At 41.4% G+C, this 19,110-nt stretch overlaps 1 protein-coding gene across 7 annotated transcripts; it reads right to left on the bottom strand.

Annotated features, from left to right (window-relative positions):
* Window positions 1-559: 559 nt before the first annotated feature.
* LOC106573503 (uncharacterized) lies at window positions 560-17,897 on the bottom strand. Of its 7 annotated transcripts, XM_045697136.2 has the most exons (10): window positions 17,609-17,897; window positions 16,979-17,104; window positions 16,702-16,827; window positions 12,598-12,731; window positions 11,897-12,014; window positions 11,553-11,623; window positions 10,667-10,742; window positions 10,201-10,263; window positions 9,964-10,033; window positions 1,392-2,122 (listed from the first exon to the last, which is right to left on the bottom strand). In XM_045697136.2, the coding sequence occupies exons 1-10, from the start codon at window positions 17,720-17,722 to the stop codon at window positions 2,040-2,042; spliced, it is 981 nt and encodes a 326-aa protein (XP_045553092.1). In that variant the 5' UTR covers window positions 17,723-17,897; the 3' UTR covers window positions 1,392-2,039. The 7 variants fall into 7 exon arrangements, with proteins under 7 accessions (XP_014004082.1, XP_045553092.1, XP_014004087.1 ...); XM_014148607.3 differs by lacking the exon at window positions 16,702-16,827 and having other exon boundaries at window positions 560-2,122; XM_014148612.3 differs by lacking the exons at window positions 10,667-10,742; window positions 16,702-16,827 and adding an exon at window positions 11,271-11,346.
* Between the last annotated feature and the right edge of the window lie 1,213 nt (window positions 17,898-19,110).

The following is a 19,110-nucleotide window of genomic DNA, read 5'->3' on the forward strand; positions in this document are numbered from 1 at the left end:
AGCATGTGGCCTGGAATTAACACATTACAAATGCATGACATTTAAATTAAAATGAGCAATAAACACCAAGCTTTATTACCACAAATATAAGATCAATTACATGTGTAAATAGACTATTGTATGACTAACATTACTATTTTTGCTGCATTGCCCCACAGTCCAGTGTTCAGAGCTGCAGTGATCCATAAGCATGCACTCGTGACAAGTTCTTTCTCTCTTAGGAAGTCAAACTAAGGCCTAGACCAGAATGAGCACAGAGTAAATGTAATAAGGCCGGCAGATGAACAGATTACCATTTGTTCTGGAAACACTCACTGAGCTGAGGGTTAAACAAGGTTGATAATGCAGCAGTGTTTAAGGGGACCACTTTATTGCCCTCATCTTCTCAATTCAACATGAAAGCTGAAAATATTAACTTCTGGAATTAGTTTAAACTATGTAACCCATTAAAAATAAATATATATATATATTTTTTTATACATCCTACAATATGATCAATGGGAACTTACTAGAATGTTAAGATACTGTACAATACAGTATATAATAAAATACACAAATCTTAAACTGTGAGGTTTTATTTATATTCATTTTATACATTTCAGATATGATATACATTTAAAACATCTACATTTAATAAAACAGTTTTATGCGAGGCACAATCACATATGATTGAGTCATATTTCTAGACAAGAAGAAACATAAAACAAACAAAAAACGAGAACAGGAATGCATTTCGCAAGATAATGTTGCCATGCATTTTGTAATGAGTTTCAGGATCAAAAGAAAAATAAATATACTTTGGGAGTGTAAGTAGATCCTCTTCTAGCCAGGGCTTAATATTGGCACCAAACAATCAAAATAATGTTACTATATAAACTAAATTAATTGATCAAATGCAGATAAAAAGGTTGTTCCACGAAATGAGTGCCTTTTGCGTACCTTCAATATTTGAAGTAGAAATAGTGCACCAATATTTCGTTTTAAAAGCCTGTTGTATTCAATAATGTCCTCTACAATATAGACTACATGGAGAATTCAGATGAACACAAATAAAGACTCGCCCTAAGTGCCAAAATCCAGCATTTTGACAAGTCCCTCTGTGTACCCTCTGACTTTGAGGAAGATTTTAACCCACCTAACCCCAAAATGTCTTCAAGTTTTCACCATCATTAGTTTTAAAGGAAAAACAAATAAAACTGCCCCTCGTTTTAAGATCAACCCTGTTACCTGAACTCTTTAATATGGTGAAACTAGTCCTTACATTTTTTATTTATTTTTTAATTCCAAAAGAAACATTGAACATCTAATAGTCAAATCAGTGTATAAGCAGGTGAGCTGGTTCTACTCTTTCGGCCATTTCCTGGTATTTTGTTGTGGAAAACAGAGTGGGTCAAGCAGAACACGTCAACCCTGTTAACTATTTTATTTGTGAAGCTTGCATTCAATTGCCGCTCCCTGTTGCACACAACAACCTTCCATTCCCTGTCACATGGAAATTTATGGCAGATTTATGATGAAATTGTCAACCCTGTTACGGTCAACCTTGTTTCTTTATATGGCACTTAGTCATTTAAAATGACTTTTTTTTACCTTAAGATGAGAACTTGGTTTTCATTAAGTTGAACATATGTTCTTTATGACAGAATGTAAAAATTGGGTGAAATTAAGTTCTCCCGCCAAGTTACACATCTCAAAAGACACCGAATTAGTGGAATGACCCAAATACAACCTTTGTAGCAAATGATACGTCATTTCACCTGATAACTCGTCAAAAGCGAACTAATGTCAATGATTAAAATGCTGACATTATAAATCAGCTGGCAAAAACAAAAGTGTTTCTCATTTTGGGCTTCATTAAGGAAATGTTGTACCTTTCCCTTAGTTCTACTCCCTCGTTGAGTTCCACTGAAAGCAGGACGGTGCAAAAGGAAAAGCATCTGGTTATGTGTTCCTCACCATGGGCATGGAATGGAATGAGGGCTCATGGCAAGCAAGGTGCAAATACAAAAAGCCCAAACCATAGTGGGTAAACCAGGCTTTCACATGTTATTTAGTTCCATTAGAGTCTGGTCCAGCATCTGGTGCATATCAAGGTTCTCCTCTTTAGCATGTGCCAGTTTCTCTGTTAGACAGCAAATAAAACAAAATATTAAAATCAAAGCTACCATCACACAACATGCAAAAGAAGTCTATCGTACAGTTAGGTCTACATAATTAGCTAACAAAAGCAACACACTTTCAGTTTTAGAGAAAAACAAAATACTGTGACTATGCTATGGCAGTAACCATGCAGGAAATAAACATTTTTACAGCATAGCCTTCCCCATGCTTTAACCAGGGACAATTAACAATACTGTATATACTACCTGGTTGTATGTCAGAGTATACAGTAAATATACAGATTAGAGATAATCCCAGATTTATATTGGAGGGTTTTTCTTTACCATTTTCTACATTGTAGAATAATAAGACATTAAAACTACTAAATAACACATGGAATCATGTAGTAACCAAAAAAAAAAAGTGTCAAAAAATATCTAAATATGTTATATTTGAGATTCTTCAAAGGAGCCACCCTTTGCCTTGACAGCTTTGCACACTCTTGGCATTCTGTCAACCAGTTTCATGAGGTTGTCACCTGGAATGCATTTCAATTATCATGCGTGCCTTGTTAAAAGTTAATTTGTGGAACTTCTTTCCTTAAATGCATTTGAGCCAATCAGTTGTTGTGACAAAGCACGGGTGGAATACAGAAGATGGTCTTTTACCAAATAGGGCTAAGTCCATATTATGGCAAGAACCGCTCAAATAATCAAAAAGAAACGACAGTCCATTACTTTAAAGACCTGAAGGTCAGTCAATTCTGAGAAATAAGAACTTTTAAAAGTTTTTCAAGTGCAGTTGCAAAAACCAACAAGTGTTATGATGAAACTGGCTCTCGTGAGAACTGCCACATGAAAGGATAACCCAGAGTTACCTCTGCTGCAGAGGATTAGTTCGTTAGAGTTACCAGCCTCAGATTGCAGCCCAAATAAATGCTTCCGAGTTCATCTCAATATCAACTGTTCAGAGGAGACTGCCTGATTAGGCCTTCATGGTCAAATTGCTGCAAAGAAACCACTACTAAAAGGACACCAATAAGAAGAAGAGACTTGCTTGGGCCAAGAAACACGATCAATGGACATTAGACTGGTGGAAATATGTCCTCCAAATTGGAGATTTTTGGTTCCAACCACTGTCTTTGTAAGACGCAGAGTAGGTGAACGGAGGATCTCCGCATGTGTGGTTCCCACCACAAAGCATGGAGGAGGTGGTGTTATGGTGTGGGGGGCTTTGCAGGTGACACTGATTTATTTAGAATTCAAGGCACACAAGCATGATGGCTACCACAGCATTCTGCAGCGATATGCCATCCCATCTGGTCTGCACTTGGTGGAACTATCATTTGTTTTTCAACAGGACAATGACCCAACACACCTCCAGGCTGTGTATGTGCTATTTGACCAAGAAGGAGAGTGATGGAGTGCTGCATCAGATGACCTGGCCTCCACAATCACCCGACCTCAACCCAATTGAGATGGTTTGGGATGAGTTGGACCGCAGAGTGAAGGAAAAGCAGCCAACAAGTGCTCAGCACATGTGGGAACTCCTTCAAGACTGTTGGAAAAGCATTCCTCATGAAGCTGGTTTAGAGAATGCAAAGCTGTCAAGGTAAAGGGTGGCTACTATGAAGACTATAAAATATATCATTTTTTTTGGGTTACTACATATGTGTTATTTCATAGTTGATGTCTTCACTATTATTCAACAATGTAGAAACAATTTTAAAAAACGGCTAGCTTGTTACTCCAGCAGTAACACTTATCTCCAGAATTATTAGCATCACACACAATTGCAATACTGTACATAAGCTCATTACTTAAATAGATGAAACATTCACACTGTGTTTAGTCCTCATTCAAGGACACTTAGTTCATTAGAGAGAAGGCGGTTTTTCTCAAGTTGCTGGTAGAGGTGATCTTGGCAGTCAGAATGCAGGTAGGAAAGAGAAAGAAGAGAAGAAATCAGTGCAGTACCAGACTAGAGAGCTCAAGAGAAAGCTTCATGTATAATCAGGTGTGAAGTGATCCCACATTACCTTGTTTGAAAATTATATAGTATAGAAGGTCTACTCTCCACAGAACAGTGGAGCAGTAACAGCAGAAGCGATGGGTAGAATGCCTCTGAACTTTGTGAATGGAGATTTGAACATTTATCTGGGGGTGTATAATTGAGCAAACAAGTAATAAATTGCCAGACACTTGTCTAGTGGGCTCTACTCACTGCCTAAATATACCTTCCAGAACCAGAAGGCATGTACGGATCCTGCTTAAAGTCTTATAGGTGCATCTAAGGCAGTATAAAAGTTGAAATTTCAGCCTTGTATGGAGGACCACTACCTGATGTCATAGATGCCCAGGATTTTCCATGAAAATGTATTAATTTATTTTCAACAATAAAAGGATATTGCAAATTACAGACGTCATGTCATCAACATCGCAATGGTCAATCATACTTGCCATCCTTTTTCCAACTCATTTCAAACACTCAGAGGCAGACAATCTTAGACACTGTCCGTCTCTTTAATCCTACTTTCCTCTACCTGTTCAATAGCAACCCAACATGTGCCACATGTCTATCAAACCATTACATTAAATTATTGTACTACGCCGAATTACACTCACCTAAGCAGCTACATTTGTTTTAACAACATGTGTAACGCCATGATGCCCCTAAAGACCTAGACCTTCAATAAGTCTGTAAGAACCATTATTCCCTTAGGGCTAGACCCAATAAATGAGGGAAAGTTGAATAAGAGCTACAAGTGTGCAGTAGGCCTACTTGCAAGAAATGTTCAGTACAGTGCACAAAATGCATCTTGCCCCTCAAAATGAATGAACCATTTAATGTCCATTGCTGTTGATTTGACAATCAAATCATTAGATGTACTGTCAACTGAAAGTGTAAGAATGTTAGGGTGCTAACATTTGTTCAATTCTGTTCTGCAGAGTTCTGTCATACTATCCAGGTCCGTGCCTAAACAATTCAAGCTTCTACTTTTAAAAATCGACCTTTCCAGAAACAAGTCTCTCACCGTTGCCGCTTGTTATAGACCCCCCTCAGCCCCCAGCTGAGCCTGGACACCATATGTGAATTGATTGCCCCCTATCTATCTTCAGAGCTCGTACTGCTAAGTGACCTAAACTGGGATATGCTTAACACCCCAGCCATCCTACAATCTAAGATAGATGCCCTCAATCTCACACAAATTATCAAGGAACCAACCAGGTACAACCCTAAATCCGTAACCATGGGCACCCTCTTAGATATCATCCTGACCAACTTGTCCTCTAAATACACCTCTGCTGTCTTCAATCAGGATCTCAGCGATCACTGCCTCATTGCCTGCATCAGTTATGGGTCCGCAGTCAAACGACCCCCCCTCATCACTGTCAAACACTCCCTAAAACTCTTCAGCGAGCAGGCCTTTAATCGACCAGGCCCGGGTATCCTGGAACGATATTGACCTCATCCCGTAAGTAGAGGATGCCTGGTTGCTCTTCAAAAGTGCTTTCCTCTCCTAAATAAGCATGCCCCATTAAAAGAAATGTAGAACTAAGAACAGATATAGCCCTTAGTTCACCCCAGACTTGACCAGCACAAAAACATCCTGTGGCGTTCTGCATTAGTATCGAATAGCCCCCGCGATATGCAACTTTTCAGGGAAGTCAGGAACCAATATACTCAGACAGTTAGGAAAGACAAGGATAGCTTTTTCAAACAGAAATTTGCTTCCTGTAGCACTAATTCTGAAAAGCTTTGGGACACTAAAGTCCATGGAGAATTAGAGCACCTCCTCCCAGCTGCCCACTGCACTGAGGATAGGAACCACTTACCACCGATAAATCTACGATAATAGATCATTTCAATAAGCATTTTTTCCACAGCTAGCCATGCTTTCCACCTGGCTACTTCTACCCCGGCCAACATCTCAGCACCCCCTGCAGCAACTTGCCCAAAACCACCCCCCGCTTCTCCTTCACCCAAATCCAGACAGCTGATGTTCTGAAAGAACTGCAAAATCTGGAACCCTACAAATCAGCTGGGCTAGACAATCTGGACCCTCTTTCTAAAATTATCCTCCGAAATTGTTGCAACCCTATTACTAGCCTGTTCAACCTCTCTTTCGTATTGTCTGAGATCCCCAAGATTGGAAAGCTGCCGCAGTCATCCCCCACTTCAAATGGGAGACACTCTAGACCCAAACTGTTATAGACCTATATCCACCCTGCCTTTTCTAAAATCTTCGAAAGCCAAGTTAACAAACAGATCACCAATATCCCACCATACCTTCTCCACTATGCAATTTGGTTTCCGAGCTGGTCATGGGTGCACCTCAGCCACGCTCAAGGTCCTAAACGATATCATAACCGCCATCGATAAAAGACAGTACTGTGCAGCCGTCTTCATCAACCAGGCCAAGGCTTTCGACTGTCAATCACCGCATTCTTATCTGCAGAATCAATAGCATTGGCTTCTCAAATGACTGCCTCGCCTGCTTCACCAACTACTTCTCTGATAGAGTTCAGTGTGTCAAATCGGAGGGCCTGTTGTCCGGACCTCTGGCAGTCTTATGGGGGTGCCACAGGGTTCAATTCTCGGGCCGACTCTTTTCTCTCTCTCTGTGTGTGTGTGTATATATATATAAAAATGATGACGCTTTGGCTGCTGGTGATTCTCTGATCCACCTCTACGCAGACGACAATTCTGTATACATCTGGCCCTTCTTTGGACACTGTGCTAACAAACCTCCAAACGAGCTTCAACGCCATACAACACTCCTTCCGTGGCCTCCAACTGCTTTTAAATGCTAGTAAAACTAAGTGCATGCTCTTCAACCAATCGCTGCCCGCACCCTCCCACCCGACTAGCATCACTACTCTGGACGGTTCTGACCTAGAATATGTGAACAACTACCTAGGTGTCTGGTTAGACTAAACTCTCCTTCCAGACTCACCTTAAGCATCTCCAATCCAAAATTAAAATCGGCTTCCTATTTTGCAACAATGCATCCTTCACTCATGCCGCCAAACATACCCTCGTTAAACTGATTATCCTACCGATCCTTGACTATGGTGATGTAATTTACAAAATAGTCCCCAACACTCTACTCAGCAAACTGGATGAAGTCTATCACAGTGCCATCCGTTTTAGCACCAAAGCCCCATATACTACCCACCACTGCGACCTGTATGCTCTCGGTGGCTGGCACTCACTACATATCCATCGCCAAACCCACTGGCTCCAGGTCATCTATAAGTCTATGCTAGGTAAAGCCCCGCCTTATCTCAGCTCACTGGTCACCATAGCAACACCCACCCTTAGCACACGCTCCAGTAGGTATATTGCGCTGGTAATCCCCAAAGTCAACACTTCCTTTGGCCGCCTTTTCCTTCCAGTTTTCTGCTGCCAATGACTGGAACGAATTGCAAAAACCTCTGAAGCTGGAGTCCATCTCCCTCTCTAACTTTAAGCATCAGCTGTCAGAGCAGCTTACCAATCACTGTACCAGTACACAGCCAATCTGTAAATAGCACACCTGACTACCTGAACCCCATATTATTACTTTCCCTCTTGCACCCCAGAATCTCTACTTGCACATCATCATCTGCACAATCATCATCTGCACAATCATCACTCCAGTATTAATGCTAAATTGTAATTATTTTTCCTCTATGGCCTATTTATTGCCTACCTTCCTACATTTGCAAACACAATACATAGATCTTTCTATTGTGTTATTGACTGTACGCTTGTTTATGTGCAACTCTGTTTTTGTCGCACTGCTTTGCTTATGAGACCTTGTTCTCAACTGGCCTACCTGGTTAAATAAAAAAATTCTTAGACATAAAAACAAGGAAATCTTGACTAACATCAAGGCATCCTAGTTTTATTAGAGGGCTTGAGATAAACTTCCTTCTATCTATTTCTGTTATGTAAGCTTTATTTTCCCACAACACAAAGATTCTGTTGGAAGAGTGACACGTTTAGCAACACACCAGCGCTACTGGAGCCACAGCACACAGGACAGGCTAGAGCCACAACGCCCCACTGTCAGGAATACAGACAACGTACGGCAACTACTCAACCACCTCAAAACACAAAAGGTTGGACCAAACTTCTCTGATGACATGAAGACCTTTCCGTGCAGTCATGAGAAGCGTCACTTGAATAAACCCCTCAGTCATACGGGGTGCTCGTCGTATAGCTTTGGTTTGACAAAGTCTGCATTTTCTCGGTGCCCCTAAAACCCACCTTCCAAAAGCAACCAGATTGTGCAGTTCACCCTCAACTGTGGTTATCACAGAACAAAAAGGAACTTTAAGGGGGCCTTTCTTCCATACAGAAGTAAACCTTGTTAGTAGTAGATACAAGTGAGCTACACTTGAAAAGGTACAGAAAAGAAACAAAGCACATTGTGTTTCTCAATGTAAGACCCAGTAGAAGGCTTACATTGAAATACAAAGAGTTGTATTGCATTTCAATAGACACCTCACAAGCACTAAGGGTTGCCAAAATATAGTGAATATTTTGAAATTAAGATTTTACATTTTGTTGGTTGAATGTACATTTCAAATATTCACAAAACAAATTAAGAGGACGTAAAAAGTAATACAATATGGTAGTTATCAAAATTAAAGTCCAAATCAGTAAACAAAAGAACCTCCATGCTGTATTCTGTTCATACAAAACTAGTCTCTAGGCTCACACACTGTACTGCTAAAATGGTTACTGTGACTATCATGGAGAGAATGTCCTCACAACCACACGCAAGTTAGTGTGAGAGGAAACCACTGACTGAGCTTAAACACATACCACATAATTGGCCCGTACTTACAGACAAGATACAACCACCCTTACGCCCATCCCTTGACTATGACCTTAAGACTACCGTGTGTATAAAAATGATATAGCTGCTTTCTAACAGTAACCACTATTTTGTATGAACACAAAACAGCAGATGGATGGAGAACAGAGACAGAACAGAAGGGTGTGATGGCTGGACAATGGGCAGGTGAGGTGCAAGGAGGCGACAGAGGCACAAGCAGGCAGCGCAGTTGAAGAATTACATGGAAGTCATGTCATTGAGAGCGTGGTCCAGCTCCTCGCTGATGGCCTTGTGCTTCAGTTTCTGGGCATACAACTCATCTATTGGGACGTGGACCAAGTGCACCAAAAAGGGAGGAGGAGGGGGCAGAAATGGAGGGGTGCGTGGGAAGGGGGGTGAAGGGTGTCCAAGTCATCAGCAAGACCCCAGAGGGAGGGGGAGAGAGAGAGAAAGATGGACAGAGTGGAAAAGGAAAAAACATTATACCAGAAGAGGATAGAACAGCAATCTGAATGAGGCCATGACAAATTCTTCAGCATCATCAAGAAATAGTGAACATATTACTGGAGCTAGCCCTTGAACATCTCATGTCAGAGATCCCATTACCATATGGCTGCTTCCTCAGCCCTACTAATTACTATGACAGCCTCATGAGACATTCTTTAACCAACAGATGGATGATTTACGGGAATCAGGCAAAAGCAACCCAATCTATGAACAATCTTAAATATAGTGACGAGGAAGACCTGTCAAAATACCAATGTAATTTCCACTCAGCTGTAACCCAAAAGTAGATTGACTCAATAATGGGTGCGTGTTGCTCAAAAGACACTGATAATAATGGAAATGAGAGGTAGCAAAGATTAGATTGAGGTGTAGGAAAAAAAGGGAAGAGGATTTCCTCCTCTTGAAGAGATTTGAAAAGTAGACACTCACCGAATGGCCATGAATGAGACCAACTGACAGTATAAAATGTAGGCCTACTCCAAACAGACCAAAGCACAGTTTTGAAATTAACTGCAAAAACGTAATACCTTCCAAGTCGTCAATGCTCTTCTCAAGCTTGGCTACTGATCTCTCAGCGAACTCAGCACGTGTCTCAGCCTGTGGTAGACAGACAGGTTCTTAACAATCAGTAGGTCTTTGAAGTTCACACTGTGAGTGATACTGTGATAGTTTAGGCCTACAGTACCTACAGCACTGAAATAGCCTGGCCTCTGGCCAAAGTCTGTAGATAAGGGGGGGGGGGGGGGGGGGGGGGTGAAACTTGCCTCCTTCAGCTTGTCGGTGAGGACCTTCATCTCCTCCTCATACTTGTCCTCCTTATGTGAGTACTGTGGACCAAAAGAGACATTCATTTACCCACAGATAACCGCTACACCCCACCAGTTTACAGAGACAGATACAAAGCCTAAAAACACTCACTTTACATTTGATATAAAACAAAGACTTTACATCTAATGACAATTTATCATAATACAGTCCTACCATGATACAATAGGTTCATATTCAATTGACAGAAAAGAATACTGGAAGGTCCATTTGCCTTACATCTTCAGAAAGTACAAAGTTTGACTAATCTTAGACCAAGGCAATTTGTATGCCAGATACTGTATCCATTGAACAAAGTGATGCTGTAAATGGTTCTTTAGGTTCCTTCCATCCATTCATTCTCCAGCATGGCTCTGGAGAAGCTGGTATGGACAGCATGCCTGAACACAGCAGCAGACTACCTACCTTCTCAGACTGGGCCTCCAGTGACTTCAGGTTGTTGGTCACAGTTTTCAACTCTTCTTCAAGCTCAGAGCATTTGCTGGTGTTAGAAGGGAGAAGGTGCAGAGGGTCCAGAGAAAAGTGTGCCGAAATGGAGGGGGATATTGAGACACCAATGAGAAATGGAAGCAGGAAGGAGAGAAGGAGAGCAGGAAAGGGGAGAAGAAATAAAACAAAATGAATACGAACTAGCGGAACTACAGGAAGGAGACCAAAGTACCTCAACACAGCAGGAACATGACAATATTAACAGAGGTGGAGAGTAGACTACAAAGAAACTTTTATAAATGCCTTTTAGCATGCAGATTTGGTCAGATTAAGAATACTAGCTAGTACTGCATGTGAAAGATGTTATTCTTGCACAGTCCCTGCCAGGTTAGAGGTGTAAAAGGTTCTAGTTTTAGGATATCCCGAGCGTAAGCCCAAACATAGTAAAATATAGCAAAGCAGAGCAAGGTGCAAAGAGGAAAGAGGCTTCATTCAGCAGAGTGAATGAACGTGACAAGAGGAAGTAGTACAAAAGTCTATGAAGATAGGTCTAACAGAATACATTGTTAGTCTGCAGTACCTTTGCTTCGGAAGCTGTAAGTGATTTTAAGCTTTGTTCCAAAACTCTTAGTTCGTCCTCCGCTCTTCGAATCCGTCTGTTAGTGGACGTGGCGAACGAAACGGCCATTCAAAACATGGAACACATGCAAATTAATAGTACATGCAACAACGAGCGTGAGCAACATGTTGAAAATAAACACTCAACTTTGAACCAGGCGTGGTGTTGAAGTAGAATGTTAAATAATTCCAGCCATGCATGTTAATTAAGTGCAGCGTTACTGTTAGGGGCATTAGATCTTACCCTTCTGAAAGCTCAGCGCGCTCCTCTGTACGCTCCATATCACTCTCAATGATGACCAGTTTACGGGCAACCTTTAGGTACAGAACACCAAGGAGTTAAACTATACACAAAAAGGCTGTGTATATACACACACACAATATATCTGTGTACTGTACATATACCCTATACGAATTGGGGTATGTCAGGGTAGAGATGACTAAATCACCATGTTTGCTTTACAAAGTGGACTCAATCATACGTGTGTGTGCCATTATGTTATTGTAGGTTAAAGGAAGGGTGTGGGGAGGCTGGGCTGTAGAGACAGCTGGACAGCAGCCAACAACTGCAGCAGCTGAGAGACTCGCCTCCTCGTATTTGCGGTCAGCCTCCTCTGCGATGTGCTTGGCCTCCTTCAGCTGGATCTCCTGCAGCTCCATCTTCTCCTCATCCTTGGAGGCCCTGTTCTCAATGACCTTCATGCCTCTGAGCAGGGAAGGGAGAGACAGCCAGTAGACATTAGAAAGTGTCCCATCCCAAGGCTCATAGCAGCACTGCGCAGTAACTCAATGACTCAGATCAATAGTTTGAGTCCAAGACTAAATGTGGGTGGGCAGTGTAAACCCAGTGCACATCCAGACTGGCTGGCTGCTAGTGAATCTTTAATATGCCCTTTCAATGTCAAGGCGTGGCCTGACAGCTTTCTTATGGGACTGATGGGGAAAATACTGCACTGCTGTAGCACTGGGGATGACAGGGCAGGCCTAGCCCACACAGGGTCTGACCTACAGCCTCAATAGAGTTCAGACACTGGGCTGTGCAGCACAGAGGGGCTGTTTATACATCAAACAAAGGAATGGAAACAGAGCCTCGCGTCACGGCCCATTTATTCAGGACCTCAGTCTCGAAAAACAGCTTGTGTTTGTTGAAATTGGTCAGTGGCACCGCAAGTCATGACTTAGGCTTAAGCTGCCCTTAGTCTAAAGGCCCTAACAACTCCAAATACAGTAAGGAGCAAGGGAAACAGTCTACTCTACAGTCTAACTCCCTGTCCTCAATAAGTGCACACCTCTCAGACTCATCAGCCGCCTTCTCAGCCTCCTCCAGCTTGGTCAGGGCAGTTGTCAGACGCTCCTGAGCACGATCCAACTCCTCCTCAACCAGCTGGATACGTCTGTTAAGGGAAGCGACATCGGCCTCAGCCTAGGAGAGAAGAACATGTCAAAACCTGCATCTTGGGGCAAAATGTATTAAGACAGACAAACATACATATACAGTACTCTCAAGGACAGAAAAACAAATTTCAACATCAAAAACACGGGTGACTTTTCCACTTCAGTGTCTTATAGGTGAGCGGTCTGGGTAATTAGTATTTAAGTGGTGCTTTCTGCATCTGTCAGCCTAACGGCAGTGGCATCTGTTGGGGAGAGAAGAGGGCCTTCCCAGGAGGATTCCCCTGTGCTGTGCTGCACTCCACACACTATGTGTAATGAGAACAATGCTCCTGGCTGGCACAGGCTGAATACCTAGCCTCATTATGAGACCCCAGAGGGGACATTAACAAGGAGCTGGCTGCAGTCATTGTGTGCCACAGAGGTTTACACTGCCAAAGGCCACACACAACCACTGAAGGAGTCCCCAGTGGACCAAAACTGAAGATTCGATTAAGTTCAGCTTTCATGTCACAAAATGGCTACTCTATCTTTATTGTTATTTGACTGGTGAGTGGTGACATGTTGTGGTGTGACTTACTATCAAGTTTTTCCCCTTAATGTTCTAATTAGCTTACCTTCAGTACTATTATGTTATTTAACCGTTGCACTATTTTTTTTTATAAGACATTTGATACAGAGGAAGTGAAATTCAGCTACAATGCTACAGGTATGCTTTTATATGTGGTAATAAAACTGAACATTTGATAGCAGAAACAATGGCTAGGGACAGCCGCTCCTCCATTCCTTTTTTGTTTCTATACGCACTAAAAGGCTACTTATTTTAAATCTTAAAAACACTTTTTGTATGGAAGCCAAAAGGCAACCATATCTGACCTTGGTTTATGAGTATGTGCAGTGGCATTACCCTGTCTTTACACCTGATTTACCACTCAGAGGCCTGATCACATACCAAGACTTGTAAGAGTGGTGTACAGGATCAAAGTCCATCTCATGTTGCGAATGGAGATATAGAAACTAGCCAGTGAAATTAAGATATATTAGTTCATCTAGTGGCGTTTAAAACCCCACCCCAAAGCCACAAGTGTTTCCTTTAAATAAACGACCAATAACCTAGTCATAAGGAGCTTCTGAAGTGACCATGTTGATGAGGGCAATTAACCTTCCAAATGCAAAATAGGCTGCATTTCCTGTTTCTATAGGTCAGAGTCTGGCCCCCTGTTCTTTAGAACATGTGACAACTCTTTGTCCTTATAACAGAAACCTTGTTTAAAACATAGCTGACAGAATTAACAGTCTTATTGGTGTTCCTCAGCTCTGTTGCAGCATTTATTTTGAAGTTCCTTCCTGCTTAAGTGAAAGAGTTTCAAAATGAGTTGAGTAAACGTTGTGCTGCAATTATGTCAAAGAGAGTATAATTTACTCAAATGTAATCTTTAGGTAACAATATATACGAAAGTATGAGCAATAAGTAGCCTAGCATAAGAAATGAAAATACTGGGGGTGATGCAGTACCATGAAACAATGTAGGCCTAACAATGCTGCAAGAACTGCTTGTGGCAACAGTTACATCATGTCCATCAATTAAGATACAAATATTCACGGGGTACAAAATAAGCATGATTACAAAGTATCATTTAAATCCATCAAAAGGCCTGAAGTCCTCTACCGCCACTGCTGAGCACTATTTACACTTGAGGAAATCATTTTTGGTCATCCAGTTGGTCTCAAACTCGTAATCTGTCAAGAGTTGGCGTATTGTCAGCAATGAGCATGACACATTTAGTTTGTTAGCTACCAAACACCACAACGGGATGTCGGAGAAATTCCGCTATGTCAGTGTGCATCACCATGCATTTTACAGCCTGTGCAACTCCCTCGGACATGAAACATTGCAAAATGAATATCTCATTGTTGCACTTCATACATATTTTGAAGCAATTTTACAACTTTGCAGTTATTTTATGACATGCTTACTGATTCTCTGGCTTTCCTCTCCAAACCCAATTCTCTCTGTAGTCTTTCAGTTCTTTCTTCGGCACCGTCAGCCTGCTGTTGCAAGGTTTTTATTTTCCGTTTAACCGCTTCCAATGATGTTATACCTGCCATTATGTCAACTTGCTAAGAAAACGACGTTTTTAAGACTTTCCTTGGAATGGACATGGAGCACAACGACGCCCTGGAATGTACGAGGATGGCTGCCCGCGATACTCGAGTCGTCTGTGAGGACGCACACAGCAATAACTGAACATTACACCGGAAGTAACCATCATTTTCATAGCGAAGTCCAAGACTACAACAAACGAAAATATATTGAAACGTATACAAACAAATATTGATGTCGTTTTTCCGTAATATAATAATGGTTAAACAACATTTGGTCTTAATAAAAAGTGTATATGTGGTAGACATACAGTGATGATAAGGGCACGCCTTGTTATTATAAGCGTTCCTCCGGTGGGCTACCGTGCACTGGCATATAGCACCATCTGCTGGTATTATCTATAAAGTACACATGGGACTGAAACGATTTTCAGATTGTAGTTCCTAAATAGCCCAAGATGAGGCACTCTATATGCATTTGTAGAATCTTACTCAAGGAGTTCAACAAGTGGTTTCTTTCCTGATCTATTTTCCTTAATTTGCAGTGATATGAAAACATAAGATAGATGAATCACAATGGCGAATGCCTTCCATGAACTGACTTTCACCAGTTTAACTATATTATATTGGGGTGGCAGGTAGCCTTGTGGTTAGAGCGTTGGACTAGATCGAATCTGTCGTTCTGCCCCTGAACAAGGCAGTTCCTAGGCCGTCATTGAAAATAAGAATTGGTTCTTTATCTGACTACCTAGTTAAAAAAAAGGTAAAATAAAAATTATATCAACGCAGATAAAGGAAAGGAGATGAGCATAGGAAGTTCCTTCAGTCTATTGTGATGTAGGCTACCCTATGGACACTTTCAATAAATGAAAGAAAATCAGTTGTCAACAGAATGTCACATTTCATTTGATAACCTCTTCATTTGTTGATTATTCTAATGTTTTTTGTTGTTGTTAATCTTTACTTAGCCTCGGATTATCATCCCATACAACTCCAGCCTATATATTTTATACTTTTCTTCTGCTCCTGGATGCAGCTCCTTGTGTCACGCATGAATCTACATGCACACATTTTTGGCATAGTTTCCCATTTTATGTAGTATTTCCCTAATTAAAATGTTCCCTGCAAGCAGCCAAATTACACTCTCGGTAGCCTATGGGTTTAACTAAACTGACCTCAAAACATCAGTTAAAGTAACAAAAAAATGACATGTTCAGAGGAAAATCGAAATGACTGTATGTAGTCTGTTTCAAGAACAGCCCAAAGAAGTGATCTCAGTCTAACTTGACCATTGACCATATAAAGCAGTGAGCTATATTTATCCCTGCGCTGCGCTGTGCTCGCTTTCTGCTTGGAAACGTCACTTTTAACTAATTCAGTTTCAACTCATAAATGTCCCCTCTTAAGGAGCTGTAGAGTAGAACTTGATTTACTGTCTTACATTGATGTAGCATATAGCTTGGGGATATCATATGTAGGCCATCTCAAATGTGGAGACATTCAAACACAAGAAAACTGAAACACTTTTGTTTTTGAGGTTGATATGACTTAGGTGACTTGTGATCTTTGACAACAGACAAACAAACACAAACATCAACAAAATATATAAAATGACAGTTCAACAATATCTGGCACGATATCATGATCGTTTATGTGATTTAAATATTATGCATATAGCATAATAGGTTACTTCCCAGTTGGCCCATAGACATATAGGGCTGGACAGGTGCGCTACCTACATTTGGCAATCTGAGAATGGTCTTTAAACCAAATGATGAGACAGAATAAAGGCCTCTCAGGTTACACTGTCATTTTACATGTTTTACAGTTTGATCTGTGAGACAGAAAAGACGTGGGAAGCAGTGTGCAGGAATTGTGATTTTGTGCCCTTTACTTACATCAGTGGCTTTCTTCTCAGCCAGCTCAAGTTTCTCCTGGGCATCCTTAAGAGACTCAGAGTACTTGTCCAACTCATCCTCTGTTCCCTTCAGCTTCTTCTGCAGAGCTATCACGTCATCCTCGAGCTGAGGTGTGTTTTAGTGCGGATAGTTTCACAGGGGTGATCAGCGGGAAACATAGGGCGTGAGCGCACACAAGGCACAAGAGCGCAGACAGACAGCGAAAGGGAGAGAGAATAGAGAAGTTAGGGAAAATCATGCGAGCCACACAAAATACCTTGGTGGCCACCTCCTCGGCGCTCAGCAATTTTTCCTCGGCGGCTTGGAATTCATCAAGCACTTTATCTCTCTCATCTTCGGTGATCCGCAATTTCTTTTCCAACTCACTTATTTCATCCTCTAACTACACATGCACAAAGGACAACATTTTATTTAGTTGAATAGAGCATCTGAAACAAGTGATAATACTAATGCAATTATTCTGAAAGTATAGGCTACATATTTCTCAATAGCCTATCCATATTCCCCACAACAGCAATATTCACCATTACAGTAATGTTTCTATTATTCCCATTTATAATTTCCCTACAGTTATTTTTATTCACAATTTTGTTGTAGAATTTATAAGTCTACAGTAATACAACTCCATCCACACATCAATAAGTGAAAAATACATAATTTCTCACAAAATTATTCCAATAATTCCTACCCACGTCACGAATTAGCCTACCAGTTGTGAAAAGTTATTCATATATATAACTTTAATACTCCTTATTTTGAATGATCCGTAAAAGTGATACATCCACATTGTAGAGGTGGTCCATATTAAGAGACAGCAGCGCACAGAGCCACGGGTATTCGGATGCTTTTTCTAGGATCATTTCAATTTTCCAAATAAAATGCCGACCTGTTTGCTCTTGTCCTCTGCTGCCTTCTTGTCTCCCTCGGCTCCCTCTGCTCTGTCCAAGGCATTCTCCTTGTCGAGCTTAAGCATCTGCATCTTCTTCTTGATGGCATCCATGGCTGCTTATTTTTTGCTTGGCTCCACCAAATGTTCCAAAAAGAGAGCCGAGGAAGGAGACTGAGCGTCTGTGCCTTACTGAACCTTGGTGGGAGTGCAAGCTCTTTCTGACTGTGCCCTGTCAAATAAGTACTTTCAAGGGGGGGGAGACTGAATTCCTTTGGACATCCAATACTTGTTTGTAGACGGCATCTCGGGGGTGCCTTCCCCTTGCCGTATCTTTTTTTTATGGATCTGCTCCGGTGATTCGCTGCTCTCAGACATTTGACCATTGATATGACTATATAAGGATTTGATGGGGAGGAAAGAGCAGCCCCCTCAAAACGTAGGTTCAGATTTCTAAAGTGCTGCTGTTTGGGAAGGACACTATCCCGAGAAGATGGAGAGGAACTGTGAGAAAAATGTACATTTACCCGTATGGAGTTGACACATTATTATACAGTTGCATCAGTGCATTTTATAAACAGCTTAGAAACAGCATGTTAGCTGTGGGCCATACAGTACAGTATATAAAATGTATTGACATTTGTCCATTCTGAGCTGATTTCAAATCTTGTTAAATGTTGTTTTTTTTGTCATTTTGTCCCAGGATACTGGACCGTGCCAGTACCCAGTGCTACTCATGGAGCTGTCTGCAGGGCTTACATCAGCATTTGTGTTGAAGTTGTCCTACTGGGAGGTGTTGTATTAGCTCAGGTCAAGTGTACAGTCAGTGAAGAGGTACTGCTGGTGAAAAACTCAACCATCCCCTCTAGGCATTGTTCACAATCTGAGAAGAGCCAGATAATGTATTAAGTAGCCTCCCGGCTAACTCTTTAAGCCAGACAGACTCCATGGGATACCCAAGTGTGATGGTATTTCAACAGCCCACCTGCTCCCTTTGACAGTCTACAGTAGCTGTGTAGTTCTCATGTTAGAGAACTGTCACTGCTGTTTAGACTGTTCAAGATGGATATATGAATAGTAATCGTAAAAAACTATCTACAGGGAAGGCTTACTGTGGGCTCCTGAGTGGAGCAGGAGTCTAATGCACTGCATCTCAGTGCTAGAGGTGTCATTACAGACCCTGGTTTGATTCCAGGTTGTATCACAACCGGCTGTGATTGGGAGTCCCATAGAGCGGCACACAATCACCCCAGCATCGTTATGGTTTGGCTGGGGTAGGCCGTCATTGTAAATAAGGGGTTGTTCTTAACTGACATGCCTAGTTATATGACAGGTTTTTTTTAGCAAATGTTTAAGTTGTGAAATTCGAGAAATATGAATAATTAAATGAATTGATCTGTTTGACAATCCCTCATATTATCCACAGCATTGAAGGCTAACCATAACTGAACGGATAAAAATTTGCCATAATTGACCAAAAGTAGAGCCATTTGTGAAGCACC

This window comes from Salmo salar, chromosome 16, assembly GCF_965601325.2.
Source record: "Salmo salar chromosome 16, fSalSal1, whole genome shotgun sequence".
Classification (NCBI taxonomy): domain Eukaryota; kingdom Metazoa; phylum Chordata; class Actinopteri; order Salmoniformes; family Salmonidae; genus Salmo; species Salmo salar.

Bases quoted from the DNA above. Each gene is read 5' to 3' on its own strand.
- LOC106573503 (XM_045697136.2), bottom strand. From the start codon at position 17,722: ATGGATGCCATCAAGAAGAAGATGCAGATGCTTAAGCTCGACAAGGAG. The intron at 12,015-12,597 runs GTGTGCACTTAT...TTCCCTGCTCAG, and splicing joins GCGGCTGATGAGTCTGAGAG to AGGCATGAAGGTCATTGAGA. The intron at 2,123-9,963 runs GTATTACGTTTT...GCTGTCTAACAG, and splicing joins GAGCATTGACGACTTGGAAG to AGAAACTGGCACATGCTAAA.